Below are 16,343 nucleotides of genomic sequence, written 5' to 3'. Positions count from 1 at the left end.
TCTTTCTTTCTTTCTTTCTTTCTTTCTTTCTTTCTTTCTTTCTTTTTGTTTTTATTTTATTCGATACCACTTTATTGCCTGCAGTTTTATTCTGAAGTTATCTAATTGCCACCATGTATACAGTAACACACAAAAGTCTTCATTTTCGTTGTTATGGTAGTTAGGTTTTATATAGAATCAGTGTAGAAAAGTAGAAAGTTTGGGCTATTTCATGCATGGCTGTATAAAATCATTGTTTTCATTTGTATCAAAAGAAATAAATATGTGCTGTTTGTGGTTTGAAGTATTAGAACCTTGAAGTCCTTTGAAGCAAGTTGATAAGAAACAAGACATGGGCTGGATAGATTTTCCTCTATTGCATGTATACCATTTTCCCACTTGGTGGCACTTTCTGTTCATTTCTTACTAACATGTCTTTCTCCTTCAGTGTAGTTACACTAGTGTTTCCTTGTACCTTGATTTTTCTTATTAAAATTAATGTACCGAAGTAATACATAAATACATCATTTAAAAAATAATATTGCATGTTAAAGGGTTATTTTTTTAACAGAAAATAATTTTGTCCCTGAAATTTTTTCTGTGGCCAGGGCAAAATTGATAAATGGTTTTGCTCTTGAAAGGTTAGTTTGTTTAAGATGCTGAACGTCGTGGTGGTCAGCTGTTTTTCATTTGGCATGATATGTTCTAGAAGTCTTTATAGATAAATAGGGTGGCAGGTGGGGGCCATTACATGAAGGTGATAGACAAGAATCAAGGATGATTTATAGGTTTGGGGCTTGAGTGGTTGGTACCATAATGTGGGGACCATTCACTGAGATGGGAAGACTTGTAGAAGGGCAGATTGGTGGGGGTGGAGAATTAAAATCAGAAGCTTCTTTTTGGACATAGTAAGTTTATGATACCTGTTGTGAAATCCACATGATTAGATATATCAAGTAAACAGCTGGATATACGAATTGAGCTTAGGCCAACGGTCAAACATGCCAAACCAGCAAAGAACAATGATAAGTAGCTAGCAAGGTAGAAGGAAAGGGAGGAAAGATTTATATTTTAGGAAGGGAAGTCTTGTTGTTTTGATTGTTGCCAAGAGGTTGAGTAAGAGGATGACAGAAAAATGTGTGATTTGGCAATAAGAAGTTCATTGAATCTACATGGAATCTGTTCTTGAAAGAAATGCAGAGAGATCAGAAAAGTACAGATTCTAGCAAAGGAGAATGACTCACATAGCCTGTGGTAGACATGCACTGTCAATATTGTACATATTTCCATTAATCCTTTTTAATCCTTTTTTTTTTTTGAGACAGGGTCTCGCTCTATCACCCAGGCTGGAGTGCAGCAGCATGATTTCAGTTTACTACAACCTCTGCCTCCCAGGTTCAAGTGATTCTTGTGCCCCAGCTACCTGGGTATCTGTGATTATAGTTGTCCACCACCACACCCAGCTAATTTTGGGGTGGGGGGGTTTGTTGTTGTTGTTGTTGTTTTTTTATAGGGATGGGGTTCCGCCATGTTAGCCAATCTGATCTCAAACTCCCGGCCTCATGTGATCCACCTGCCTCAGCCTTCCAAAGTTCTGAGATTACATGTGTGAGCCACTACACCCGGCCAATTTTTAATACCTTTTGTGTAGTTGTGTTTGTAACCATATTCCGTTTTACTTGCTTTTTTCCATTAATATTATAAGCAGTTTTTCATGTTATTAAAACAGTCCTTATAATTAGCATTAAAATATTTTTTCCCAATTATAAGAATATACAATAATTATAGAAACTTTGGAAGTCCAGAGAAATATTAATAGAGGTAGAAACAAAAATAAGCTCCTATCCTTTGGCCTGGAAGCAATACGGTTAATATTTTATTCACTGATTCAACAACTTTTTGAGAGTCTGCTTTTGGGTAGAGAACGAATGTTTTGGGGGTATTTGTTTTAGAGATGGGGTCTTGCTGTGTTGCACAGGCTGGAGTGCAGGAGCTACTTACAAGTGCAGTCATAGACACTACAGCCTTGAACTCCTGGGCTCAAGCACTCCCCCACCTTAGCCTCCCATGTAACTGGGACTATAGAAGAATGTTTTTCTTTTTTTTTTTTTGTGATGGAGCCTTGCTCTGTCGAGTGCAGTGGTGTGATCTTGGCTCACTGTAACCTCTGCCTCCTGGGTTCAAGTGATTCTCCTGCCTCAGTTTCCCATGTAGCTAGGATTACAGGCATGCATCACCACACCCAGCTAATTTTTGTATTTTTAGTAGAGAAAGGGTTTCACCATGTTGACCAGGCTGGTCTTGAACTCTTGACCTCAAGTGATCTGCCCACCTTGACTTCCCAAAGTGCTGGGATTACAGGTGTGAGCAACAGTGCCTGGCCCAGAGGAATGTTTTTAAAAGATCACAGTGTACACTGGGCACAGTGGTTCATGCTTATGATCCCAGCACTTTGGGAGACCGAGGCAAGTGGATCACAAGGTCAGGAGTTTGAGATCAGCCTGTCCAATATGGTGAAACCCCATCTCTACTAAAAAATACAAAAGTTAGCTGGGCGTGGTGGTGCATGCCTGTAGTCTCAGGCACTTGGGAGGCTGAGGCAGGAGAATTGCTCGAGCCCAGGAGGCAGAAGTTGCAGTGAGCCAAGATTGTGCCACTGCACTCCAGCCTGGGCAACAGAGTGAGACTCCATCTCAACAAAAGAAAAAAAAAAAATCACAGTGTAAAACTGTAAAAAAATTTTGTAAAAATCAGAAAAACTGAGTGTAGCTAATTGGTCATACCTTCTTTAGAAGAAAGTTTATGATTATAAACAATATACATACACATTTCTCATGTAATATATACAGTATTTTGTGACTTGCTTTTACCTCCCCTCACTTAATATGTCACAGACATGTTTCCTATCTCATTAAATACTCTGTCAAGTATTTTTGTTTCTGTGGGTCTTTTGTATTTAGAAAGGATTGTTGGGCAATTTGGATTTAAAATTAATATACTATTTATTATAGTTGCAAATTTTAAAACCTAATTGTTTTTCTTTCTTGGGGTTCAATTTATAAATAGGATAAAAAGATTAGTAAATTGAATTATTTTTGCATAAAAATAGAGGACAATTATTTTTTCTTGTGCTTTGATGAATGTTTGATAAACTCTAGTGGAAAGGATTACATTGTCCTAAACAGTAATACCCATTTGCAAATTTAATTCATACATCCCATTAAGCATTTCAGGTCACATTTATAAATTGAACATATTTGACATCTGTTTTTTTCAATTCTTCAAATCCCCAGTGCATTAGGCAGATTAACTTATCAAGCAAAATGTTCCTAAGCACTTAAATGACATTTGTTTACTCAAGCCCAAAACAGTGTCGTCCTCCAGTCTAATTTCTCTAATGTTCAGTCTATTAGCTAGTTCATCCTGCTTTTGTTTCTGAGTATATCCCACATCTCATCACTACCTCTGTGACTGTTACCCTAGTCCAAGGCACAATGATCTCTTGCCTGGTCATCTACAATCACCTGCCAACTGGTTTGATAACATTCCTGCTGTGCACTAGTGTTCTCAATATTGTAACTGATTAGAGTGCCTCTTTTAAAATGTAAATCAGATCACGTCAAGTCTCTGCTCAGAATGATTCCGTGGCTTCCCATCACAGTGAGAGTAAAAACCCCAACTCCGTCCATGGTCTGCAAGGCCTTATGTGATCACAGTCTGCATGCACTGTCCTAGTCACTGACCCGTTGACTCTGACTTGGCCACATTGGCCTTCTTGCTTTTCCTTGAACAGTGAGCCTACTCCCAGCCCAGTCTGCGCTAGCTATTTCCCCAGATTTTGCATGGCTCACACACCTTCACTGTATTCAAGTGCCCATCCAGTGGCTCTTCAGGTGATCTAGTCCGTAGAGCCCTGTTCCCTCTCATACTCCATACTCTTCCCCTGCTTTCGCTTTTTCCTTAGCGGCCTACCTCTGCTTAACATCGTATTATATATTATTTAATTTATTGTATGTTTTCCCAAATGCCATATTAGAACAGTGCCTAGCACATAGTATTTCTGCAATAGATATTTGTTGAATGAATGAATGTACATATACTATTTTACTTGCAACAAACATTATTTTTTGGGTATGATAATCTGTTTTCTTCACTTTTTTTTTTTTTGAGACGGAGTCTCACTCTTGTCGCCAGGCTGGAGCACAGTGGTGCAATTTCATCTCACTACAACCTCTGCCTCCCGGGTTCGAACGATTCTGCCTCAGCCTCCTGAATAGCTTGAACTGCAAGCATACACTACCACGCCTGGCTAATTTTTATATTTTTAGTAGAGACGGGGTTTCACGATGTTGGCCAGGATGGTCTCCATCTCCTGACGTTATGCTCTGCCCTCCTCGGCCTCCTGAAGTGCTGGGATTACAGGCATGAGCCACGGCACCCAGCCAGTTTTCTTCACTTTAACTAGCTGATCCCAAAATGACATCTTCTGCTACTCCTTTATAGCTTTTTAATAAATTGGAAGCTAGATTTACCTCTGAATTACATTGCAATTTCAACCTGTCCTTTTTAGTACTTTGATCCTCTGAATCATTTGTTATAGTTTTTTGGTTTTTTTTTTTTTTGCCGGGGGTGGGTTTTGTTTGTTTGTTTGTTTGTTTGTTTGTTTGTTTGTTTTTTGAGACAAGGTCTTAGTCTGTCACCCAGGCCAAGTGTAGTGCTATGATCATAACTCACTGCAACCTCAAAATCCTGGGCTCAAGCCATCCTTCTGCCTCAGCCTCCTAAGTAGCTGGGAGTATAGGTGCTTGCCACTACACCCAGCTAATGTTTTTGTTTTTAAGAGAGAAGATGTCAAACTCCCAAGTGAACCTCCCACCTTGGCCTCCCAAAGCACTAGGATTATATGTGATAACCACTGTGCCTAGCTTGTTAGAGTCTTTTATAAAATACTATTTCTCTAAGTAATTTATATTCTCAGCATAAATATATTCAGTAGTATATGAGTGTTGATTTCTCTTTAAGTTCATGGATTCTGGGTTTTCTTTTTAAAAATTTTTGCCAGTTTATCAAGTAAAAAATTGTACCTTGTTTTAATGTGCATTGCCTTGATTAAACTTCATTGTTTTCCACTGTAGCTTTTTCTTTGTTGACATCTTTTAATATTTTTTATTCATTTTTCTATTGGACATTTGACTTTCTCTGACTGTAATGGTAGATGAACCATTTTTTCCATATATTACAAATATTTTCCCCTGTTTCTTTTAGCCTTTAATCCTGTTTATAGTTGCAGATGAGGAGGAGGTGAAGATGGTTAATGGGTATTAAAAAATAGAAAGAATAAGATTTAGTATTTGATAGCACAACATGGTGACTATAGTCTGTAATAATTTAATTGAACATTTTTTAAAAACTGAGTATAATTGGATTGTTTGTAACACAAAGGACAAATGCTTGAAGGGATGGTTACCCCATTTTCCATGATGTGATGATCATACATTGCATGCCTGTATTAAAACATCTCACCCCATAAATATATACACCTACTATGTACCCAAAAAAACTAAAAAAGTATTTTTTTAATTGAAATGTCTGTTTGCCATTTGTCTTCTTTTGAGAAATGTCTGTTCAAATCTTTTGCCCATTTTTAAATCACATTATTAGATTTTTTTCCTGTAGAGTGGTTTGAGCTCCTTATGTAATCTGGTTATTAATCCCTTGTTAGATGGATAGTTTGTAAATATTTTCCCTTATTCTGTGAGTTGTCTCTTCACTTTGATGATTGCTTCCTTTGCTGTGCAGAAGCTTTTAAGTTGATGTGATCTCATTTGCCCTTTTTTTTTTTGGTTGTCTGTGCTTCTAGGTTATTACTCAAGAAATTTTTGCCCAGACCAATGTCCTGGAGAGTTTTCCCAATGTTTTCTTAGTTTCATAGTTTCTGAAACTTTCATAGTTTACGGTCTTAGATATCAGTCTTTAATCCATTTTGATTTGATTTTGTAAAATACAGCAAAAGATAGGAATCTAATTTTGTTCTTCTGCATATGGATACCCAGGTTTCTCAGAAGAGACTGTCTTTTCCCCAGCGTATGTTCTTGGCACCTTTAGCGAAAATGAATTCCCTGCTGTTTTGGTTACCATAGCTCTGTAGTGTAATTTTTTTAAGACCTTTTTTTCTTTCTTGAGATGGAGTCTCAATCCATCGTCCAGGCTGGAGTGCCGTATCACAATCTCAGTTCACTGCAGCCTCCACCTCCTGGGTTCAAGCAATTCTCCTCCGCTCCCTAATAGCTGGGATTATAGGCATGCGCTACCACACCTGCTGATTTTTGTATTTTTTAGTAGAGGCAGAGTTTCACCATATTGTCTAGTCTGTTCTCAAACTCCTGACCTCAAGTGATCCACCCACCTAAGCCTCCCAAAGTGCTGGGATTATGGGTGTGAGCTAACACACCCGGCTGCTCTGTAGTATAATTTGAAGTCGGGTAATGTGATTCCTCCAGTTTTATTCTTTCTGCTTAGGATAGCTTTGGCTATTCTGGGTCTTTTGTGGTTCCATATATATTTTAGGATTTTTTTTTCTATTTTTGTGAAGAAAGCAATTGGTATTTGATAGGGATTGCATTTAATCTGTAGATTGCTTTGGGTAGTATGGACATTTTAACAATATTGATTCTTCTAATCCATGAACATGGAATATATTTCCATTTTTTGATATCCTCTTCAATTTCTCTCACCAATGTTTTATAGTTTTTACATGGTAAGATCTATCAGCTTTTTTTCTTTTTATGGCTTTTTACCTTTGACATTAATTTTACTAGTGATCCTTCATATTCTATGAATATCAATATATCCTATGATTATAAATATTCATTTTGTATCTGAGTATTATTATTTATTTTTATTTATTTATTTAGAGACAGAGTCTTGTTCTGTGTTGTCTCAGCTCCATTGGCTGGAGCCAGACCTCACAATTTAAACTAAAACCTGATTGGCTAATAACTTAAAACTTTTCTAAACAGGAAAAGCAATGAAGAGCTGGGACAGGCCTGTGAGCACATCCAGCCACAGATATTTTGGTTAAAGTACAATAACATAGAATGTACTACATGCCTGTAGGCATAGCATGTTTAACAGCTACCTAGAATAGGGCTTAACAAAGAGCTACTAGCACACTTATTCTTTAACAAGAAAGGAAACTTTAAAAAGGAACTTTTCTACTTCCCACAATTCCCTCTTCTTTTACTTTAAAATTTTCCTTTTTAAACTTTTTTTTTTAACATGTTTTGGCTTAGTTGTTCTGTCTGAGTCTTAAAAAGAAAAAGGTTTTACACTATTTCTTTCTTTAGTTTTGCTTTCTGTCTCTCTCTCTTTCACACAAATTTTCTCTTACCATCTTTTTACATACTTTTTCTTTCTTATTTCTAACATTTCGCTGGCCCAAGCGAGACTTGCCTTGGGCTTTTGTAGTTGCTGCCCGTGCTGCTGGTCTTCTTCCCTGCTGGCGCAGGTGCGGCGCCTGTCTGCCCTGCAAGGTTCCCAGCCTCCAACCTCAGACTCTCTTGCTGCTGCTGCTGCTGCTGCTTTCCAGCCTCTCCCACTCCCGCCTCTGCAGAGCCCCTCGCTGCAGCACCCCTTGCCACAGCCAGTGTCCTTGCAGGTAACCTCTGCCACTGCCATCCCCGCACAGGCCACTTGCCACTTCCGATGCCACCTGCACTGCTTCCTTACTCCTGGCCCTGCCGTTGGCAGGTGCACTGACACTTAGAGCAGCCTGGCCCCTGTGCGCCTGTGACCTTCGCCTCCCTGGGCCCCACCCCAACGGGCGGCTGACCCCAGCCACAGGCACCCTTGCGGCCCTCTCAGCAGCAGATGGTCCGAGGTTGGACGCCCAGAACCTTGCGGGGCAGACAGGCGTGGCACCTGTGCCAGCAGGGGAAAAGACCGGCAGCACGAGCAGTAAAGGCTCTAAGGGGCCTTTACTGGGGCTCCTCCGGAGCCTTCTTGGCTACCTTTTGCCTTTTTCCAGGGGAGGATTCTAACTATCCCCCTCGCCCTTTCAGAGGTCTCACTCCTCTCTTTACTTTTGTTTTGCTCAGAGGCCGTATGAAATGATTACAGATGTTGCAGAGAAAAACCACTCATACTGCTCTCTCACATGCACACTTACACATACTTAACCTTTAGAATTTTGACCAAAGCTTGAAGCCTTTTTTCCCCCAGCATTGCTGAAAGACCAGGTTGATTTATTCCTCGTACCAGGTAGGTCTTGGCTGGAGACCACTCTGGAGGGGAATGTGTCCCATCTGTGTCACCAATTTGTGGACATTGATGTTCAGTGTCGCAAAGAAAAAATAGTACTGGGACAAAGGATCTTTCAGCAATGCAATTTTTACTTCCTGGGCTGCAGGAAGGGTACTCTAAGAGTACCCTTAATTAATCTGTTGGCATTATTAATCTATATGGAATCATTGATGACTCTGGAAAGCTAACTTGTTTTGTTTATCTTTTTGTACACTCCTCTCAACTTATATCTAATGGTGTATTTTTTTCCCCAACAAAATTATCCCGGCATAACTTGTTGAGAGAAATGTTTACTTTTCTCAATGATTTGAAATGCCAGTTTCACCTTATATACATTTTAGTCTGTTTTGTGGACTTTTTTCTAATTTCTTCTTGTTCTTCTGGGCCAGTTGTCATAGAATTCTGATGTTTGAGACATTCATTTAATGTCTGATGATGCCAATGCCAGCCTTTCTGATGGTTCTGAGTTTTCAAAATTTTCTTAAACTTCCAGCTGGAGCTTAAAATCATATTGTCAAACTCTGAGAAGAACCCCATTGGGATTTTGATTCAGATTGCACTTAATTAAATAACAGTTAGTGTGCTAACAAGGTTTGAATTGCTGTCTTATAATGAACCATAGTTGGTTTTTAAATTTGTTAAATATATCAATCCCAACCTGGGGTTAAATGGATCTAAGAGATTTTGTGGATACCATAATCCCAATCCAGCTTCATCTACTGATTGAAAGTTAAATTTCTAATCAAAAGATTCTTGAGTCAACCATTAGGAAGCTGTGTTCAAGCCTCAGCTCTGTAACTTACATCATGTGGGACCATGGTAAAGTCATTGTAATCTTGTTTTGTAGACTTTAGAATACCTAATGAGTACTAAATAAGTGAAAGAGCAGTATGTGTGCGAATATCTCATACATTAAAGTGAGTTGGAGTAATAGCTTTAGTGTGCTTAATATTTTTACTTCAAAAAACATTGTGGAGTTTTTCCTTAGTGTTTCATATTTATTTTTTGAAAAATTCAAAAATCTTCGGCATTTCTAGGCGAGGTGTAGTGGTTCACATTCTGTAATCCCAGTATTTTGGGAAGCTGAGGCAAACAAATCACCTCAAGTCTGGGAGCTCAAGACCATCCTGGGCAACATGGTAAAACCTTGTCTCTACTAAAAATACAAAAATTAGCCAGATGTGGTGGTTTGTGTCTGTAATCCCAGCTCTTCGGGAGGCTGAATCACTTGAACCTGGGGGGCAGAGGTTGCAGTGAGCCAGGATTGTACCATTACATTCCCACCTTGGCAAACAGAGCAAGACTCTGCCTTAAATAAATAAATAAAAATAATAAATCTTCGGCATTTCTAGTCTCAGTGATACTAAGTGAAAATATCTGAAACAGTATGGTCTGAAGCCAGCCTGTAATCCCAGCACTTTGGGAAATTGAGAGAGGAAGATTGCTTAAGACCAGGAGTTTGAGACCAGCCTGCCTGGGGAGCATAAAGACCACATCTCTACAAAAAAAATTTCAAATTAGCCCAAGCGTGGTGATATGTACCTGTAGTCCTAGCTACTTAGGAGGCTGAGGCAGGGGGATCACTTGAGCCCAGGAGTTTGAGGCTGCAATGAGCTGTGATGACACCACTGCAGGCTTTGATTCCTTAACTTCACCAGGAAGAAAGAGGCAAAGTAGTATTGTGTATTTCATAGTAGCTAAAAGAGAGGACTTGAATTGTTTCCAATACAAAAATATCAAATACTCAAAGTGATGGAGATACCTTAGAGACTTGATCAGCACACATTCTGTGCATGTAACAAAGTATCAAATGTACCCCCACAAATATGTAAAATGTTATGTATCAATTAAGGGAAAAAAACCTAACTATATTGTTGTTGGCTCTTATTTGGTGATGTTTTGTTTCTGGCAATTTTCTGAAAGAGAACATTAAACTTTCTTATATTTGTTATTAATACAAAACACTCTTTAGGAATGTTTTCATTTGCAATGATTTTTTTTAATGTATTTTATATTGTATGTGTGTTTTTATTTGTTAAATTTTCTTTTCTGCTGTTTTAGTTTTTCTTCACAAATAAATCCCTGTTTTCCACTTTGAGTGGCACGCGTCCTCAAACTGAGGGGCTGTGTAAGTGAAGCAGCATGTTTTCAAAGAAGGAGAAAATCTCCCTCCGCTGTTCTCAGACACGCTTTTTCTTCTTATACAACTGAAAATAAGATTAACCATTTATGGAATTTATTGCTGTTAGAGTTGTGTTACAAGTTTAAGCTTCATTCCCAAAAGTTAAAATAATTCGGTGGAGGAGATTATAGTAATTATGATTTAATATCTTCATTTTCCAGTTATTTTGATACAACTTCAGTATGTTTGAGTACTGAGTTTTTTCCCAATGTAATTTTTTTTTTACAGCTTTGAGCAGTGGCAGTATCGTAGCTAATGAGGTTTATCTGAAGCGTGATTATTGCTAATTGAAAACTTTTCCCAATACCCTGCCATGACGACTTGAAATACAGTCAGCATTGGCAATTTTTGGCAGTCTCTATGAGGACTGAATATATATATAAATATATATTTTTTTCTACAAATAGTCTTCTCTTTTGTATTTGTAATCTTTTTCCTCTCAGTCTCTTTATTTACAGTTTTGCTGACTGTATCAAGTATATATAATTTTACACTTTGTCCTTTAAGATAATAACTGGGATATAAAACTGAAGTGAGTCTAATGCCAACTGCAGCACAATTTTCTAAACAATGCAGTTAGTACGTTGGCTTATTTACTTATTTATTTATTTTGAGACAGAATCTCACTGTGTCACTCAGCCTGGAGTGCAGTGGCGAGAGAGCTCACTGCAACCTGCCCCTCTCAGGTTCAAGTGATTTTCATGCCTCAGCCTCCCAAGTAGCTGGGATTACAGGTGCGTGCCACCATGCCTGGCTAAGTTTTGTATTTTTAATAGAGATGGGGTTTCGCCATGTTAGCCAGGCTGGTCTCAAACTTCTGGGCCCCAGTGATGCACCCACCTCAGCCTCCCAAAGTTCTGGGATTACAGGCATGAGCCGCTGTGCCCAGCCAAATTTTTAAAAATAACTTAAAAGTCAGTATCTCTGGCCAGGTGCAGTGGCTCATGCCTGTAATCTCAGCACTTTGGGAGGCCAAAGCCGGTAGATCACTGGAGGCTAGGAGTTCGAGACCAGCCTGGACAACATGGCAAAACTCCATCTCTATTAAAAATTTAAAAAATTAGCCCAGTATGGTGGCACATGCCTGTAATCCCAGCTACCTGGGAGGCTGAGGGGAGAATCACTTGAGCCCAGGAGGCAGAGGTTGCAGTGAGCCAAGATCACACCATTGCACTCTAGCCTGCACCATAGAGTGAGACTCTGTCTCAAAAAAATAAATAAATAAAACTCTCTTGTGTGGCAGTCTGAAAGATATGATTTGTTTACCCCTTATTTAATAATAATAGCAACAAGGGTTATATTTGCTTAGCAGACTGTAAACATTTCTTATAATTCTTTATAAACTGCCATAATGAGTATAGTTTATTATTTATTCATTCCCTGATTCTTGCATGTAGACTTGCTAGGATAAATATTTCAGATTTGTGTATTGTGATAAAAATTATCTTTTACTTTTTTGGAGCATTTTCCATTTCTCCATGAGCTCTTCAGTTCCTCTCTTAAGTAACTGAATAGGCATAAGCTTAGGACTGTGGTTCCTTAAATATCATTTTAACCTTCAGGAGTCTTGACAGCAATTTTTTGAATAAAATTTTTCTTTAGTTAAGCTGACTCAACAAGGTAAAAGTTAAATATTTCTGCTGTGCTTTAAGCTCACAAAGCCCCCTGATAAGCGACAGCCTTGACTTTAACAGCTAATCCCTCCTCTGAGTGGTTAGTAGAGCATGGCTCACCGCCATCGGCTCACAAGGGCTTCAGCGCTCATATGCTCGTAAGAATGGTTACGGTTTATTGGTCCAGGTCACTTTCACTAATCCCCAGCTTCCTTTAGAGGTTGTAAGACAGACACTGACCTAGCTTGTACAGCCTTCTGCATTCTTCATTGTATAAGCTGATCATGATACAATTATCTTTAGATACAAATATAGCAACTGTAATCATATTTTATCTCTATTCAGACTGGATTTTAGCCAATTACCTAGCAGTATCTATCAATTACTGCTAGCAAATATTCTTAGGCTTACATAGCAACAAAAATTTTTCTCATTAGCTTTAGTTTTAGTTATTCCACTGAAGCATCTTTCTCCTCCTTTTCTCTGGAGCTAGATAATCACCTTTTTTCCCCCTTGGGGCTGCAGTTCTGTGGCTGTCCCCTCATTTCTGCTCCCCCCCATAGGGTCATCTCTGTCTTGTGAGCTCCAGGTCTTAGGGGCTGGTACGAATTCACTCTCCCCTTATTTCCCATGTAAACCCCTCAGCTTAGCTTCCTGCTTGGTCGCGCTCTTTGTTCCACAAACTGATTCCTCCTTTTTCTGTCATTAGCAGCAGTATCACTGGTCTCTTCTCTTTCAACTCCAGGTATCCAGCTTTTAGGTCTGATTTCTGGAACATATCCTCTTAAATTAAATTGTTAAGCACTTACAACTGAAATATTTGTGAATTGGGGGCTGATTTAACCTTTTTTTTTAAGACAGGGTCTCACTATGTTGCCTAGGCTAGTTTCGAACTTCTGACATCAAGTGATCCTCCCGCCTCGTCGTCCCACAGTGCTGGGATTATAGACATGAAACACTATGCCTGGCCCCGATTTAATTTTTTAATATAACAAGTTTAAATTTTTAATATAACAAGTTGCATATTCTCTAGTGTTTATATTCACACGCTTGAATTTACAATGCATCAGAGACGCTTCTCAGCCGGAGCTTCATGGGTTTTAAACTAGACCTTCATGAGCCAGAGTAACCTGAGCGTACTGAAAATCTAGAATCGGCCTTTAGCACCTAATAGTAATACTGCATTTTATCAATTCTAAAATACATTTTTACATCTAAATTTGGAATACATATTATAATCAGTAGTGTGCCATAATTTATTTGGTAGCATCTTTTCTTTTGTAGAGGGAGATAAAATAATGGCATGTCTGAAAATGGATGGTGTTGGAGTTGATAAAATACAGTAATGGGCCAGGCATGGTGGCTTATGCCTATAATCCCAGCACTTTGGGAGGCTGAAGCGGGAAGATCTGTTGAGCTCAGAAGTTCAAGATCGACCTGGGCAGTATAGTGAGACCTCATTTCTACAAAAATGTTCTAAAAGTTAGCCAGGCATGGTGGCATGCTCTTGTAGTCCCACCTATGTAAGAGGCTAAGGTAGGAGGATCACACGAGCCCAGGAGTTCGAGGCTGCAGTGAGCCATGATTGTGCTTCTGCATTCCAGCCTGGGTGACAGAGTGAGACCCTATCTCAAAAAAAAAAAAAAAAAAATGAATGAATGCAAGAAAATGAAGGAAAAATGCAGTAATGAGAACAGTAGCTAACATTTGTTGAGTATCTGCCACACATAAGAATTTTTCTATGTGCTTTATGTATATTATCTCCTTCTATCTTTATACCATCCCTGAGGAACAGGGATATTCAGATGGAAAAAAACTAAGGCATAGAAAACTTCAGCCAGTAAGTGATGGCGCTGAGGCTTGAACCCAAGCAACAGAATAGTTCCCGGGCTACCTTTCTAACCCTCCTTCCCCTGTGCTGTTTTGCCTCTTCATAACTGTTTGGGTTTTTTCCCCCTCTTTAAGGCATCGCTGGCTTCACAGTATGACTGATGATCCTCCAACAGTAAAACCACTTACTCCTCGTAAATTCATTTGGACAACCCATAAATTCAACGTGACTGGCACCCCAGAACAGTATGTACCTTATTCCACCACCAGAAAGAAGATTCAGGAGTGGATCCCACCTTCAACACCTTACAAGTAAAGACAATGAAGAACAGTGTAAACACGCAAAATATGGAGCTTTCCATGTAACTACACTTTTACTGTTTACCATTAACTAGATTAAAATTGTTTGACTAAACAATGTCTTTCGTGCCTTTTTGCCCTTCACTTTGTTGTTTTCCAGTTGCAAAACAGATGCTTACAAACATGGTAATTGAAGTAGACTCCCATTGGGGTAGCTGCCTGGTTCACAGTTCCCTTTTCTGGAAACAGCCTCTGGGGTCATGTTTGTGCTTTGGGACCCTACCTTACTACCATAGTTTACATGGGAAGACCTAAACCAAGCCAAGCAAATCCAGATTTTCTCATGGGAATTTGAAACTTGAATGGAGAGACACAAAGGCTGAGAGTCATCAGAACTGGGTGGCTTTTATTGAAGCTCTCTAAGGAGGTTGTCAGAGATATCTTATTTCCTGAGTCTGTTTCTTTAACGGTTCATTTAAAACTGTAAACTATCCTAGGCTCTGTTCTAATATATTCTTAGTTCTTTAAGCTAACTAGGGTCACAGATTTTTTTTGTTGTTGTTGCTTACAAATGAAAAAAAAAAACAAAACTTTAATATCAGGATTGGTACCAGAGGTAGGCAAAAGACTTTCAAGGAAATGTGGGATCTTTGGAATTGGTTGTTGTGTCTGCGTAGGATGAAAGGTGGTGCCACATCCCTCTGTATTCTGGATGGAAAGCTCACAGCTCCAGTGACCAAAGAGCTTATCAGGCTATCTTTAGTCACCAGGATCCACGAGTCCCCTGAGGATAAGGCCCTCAGAGACTGGTTAGCAGCCACCATGGAGCAGTTTAATAGCAATATGGAGTCCGGTGGTTGTTTCCAAGGGCATTGAATGACTTAAGAAAGAATAAACCTTGATTCTCAAATCTCAACTCAAGGCATCAAGTGTGTGAAAGGAAAATAAATCTTGGGACCCCCAAAATTACTAAGCCAAGGGAAAAGTCAAGCTGGGAACTGTGTCAAGCAAACCTGCCTCCCGCTTTATCCCTAAATAAGCTATTAATAGCTACAAAGATAAAAAGTTACTCTCTCCCTCCTTGAAATTCCTCGTGGACAAAGGATAGACAAAACTCAAAATCATCTCTGAGGCTTACCAGAGAAAAATGCATATCTGATTGCTTCCTCTGCCCTATTGTTAATGTAAAAATCCAGATTCACTGAGCCAGACTAAATGGTGTATGTATTCAGTGGAAGGCTGATCAAGGACTCAAAAGAATGCAACCTTTTGTCTGTTATCTACCTATGACCTGGAAGTCCCCGCCTCAGGTTGTCCGTGTACAGCTTACACATACCGATTGATGTCTCACGCCTCCCTAAAATGTCTAAAAGCAAGCTGGAGCCCTACCACTTTGGGCACATGTTGTCAGGATCTCCTGAGGCTGTGTCACAGGCCCATCCTTAACCTCAGCGAAATAAACTTTCTAAATGGATTGAGACCTGTCTCAGATACCTTTTGGTTTAAAAGTGAAACTGTTTAAGGTATAAAGTGGGACCCTGGCTGTTGGTATAGGGGCATCTAGAAGGAACTAGAACAATAGTCCTCACCCTTGGCTGCATATTAGCTTTTTTGTTTGAGAGGGAGTCTCGCTCCGTCACCAGGCAGGAGTGCAGTGGCGCAATCTTGGCTCACTGCAACTTCTACCTCCCGGGTTCAAGTAATTCCCCTGCCTCAGTCTCCTGAGTAGCTGGGATTACAGGTGCACACCACCATGCCAGCTAGTTTTTTGTATTTTAGTAGAGACAGGGTTTCACCATGTTGGCCAGAATGGTCTCGATCTCCTGACCTCGTGATGCACCTGCCTCAGCCTCTTAAAGTGCTGGGATTACAGGCATGAGCCACCACTCCCAGCCTAGCTTTTTCATAATCCAGAAGCCCAGGCAATTAGACCAGCATCTCTGAGGGTAGGATCCAGGCATCAGTAATTTTTAAAACCTCTCCCTGCACCCACCTTGTGGTTTCCATTTTGCAGCCAATGTTTTGAACTACCATGCTAAAGAAGCACACAAAAACCGTTTCTTTTGAAACTCTTCCTCAGTCATAAGACACTAATCTATCTCAGCCCAGTCCCCTGAGAATCCTTTAGTTAACTGGCT

At 39.5% G+C, this 16,343-nt stretch overlaps 1 protein-coding gene and 1 non-coding gene across 2 annotated transcripts in view; both read left to right on the top strand.

Moving 5' to 3' along the window:
• The window catches only part of NDUFA12 (NADH:ubiquinone oxidoreductase subunit A12), a 36,920-nt gene extending 22,600 nt beyond the window's left edge, over positions 1-14,320 (top strand). The window contains exon 4 of the mRNA XM_035257317.2: positions 14,041-14,320. Within this exon, the coding sequence (XP_035113208.1) occupies positions 14,041-14,221 (181 nt within the window). The 3' untranslated portion in view covers positions 14,222-14,320. The remainder of the gene's footprint in view (positions 1-14,040) is intronic.
• Positions 10,689-10,828, top strand: LOC118144523 (U4 spliceosomal RNA). Its single transcript, XR_004729297.1, has one exon. It is a non-coding gene; the product is annotated as a U4 spliceosomal RNA (small nuclear RNA).
• Positions 14,321-16,343: the final 2,023 nt, after the last annotated feature.

Source organism: Callithrix jacchus, chromosome 9, assembly GCF_049354715.1.
Source record: "Callithrix jacchus isolate 240 chromosome 9, calJac240_pri, whole genome shotgun sequence".
Taxonomy (NCBI): Eukaryota; Metazoa; Chordata; class Mammalia; order Primates; family Cebidae; genus Callithrix; species Callithrix jacchus.
This window is presented reverse-complemented; position numbering and strand designations above follow the sequence as displayed.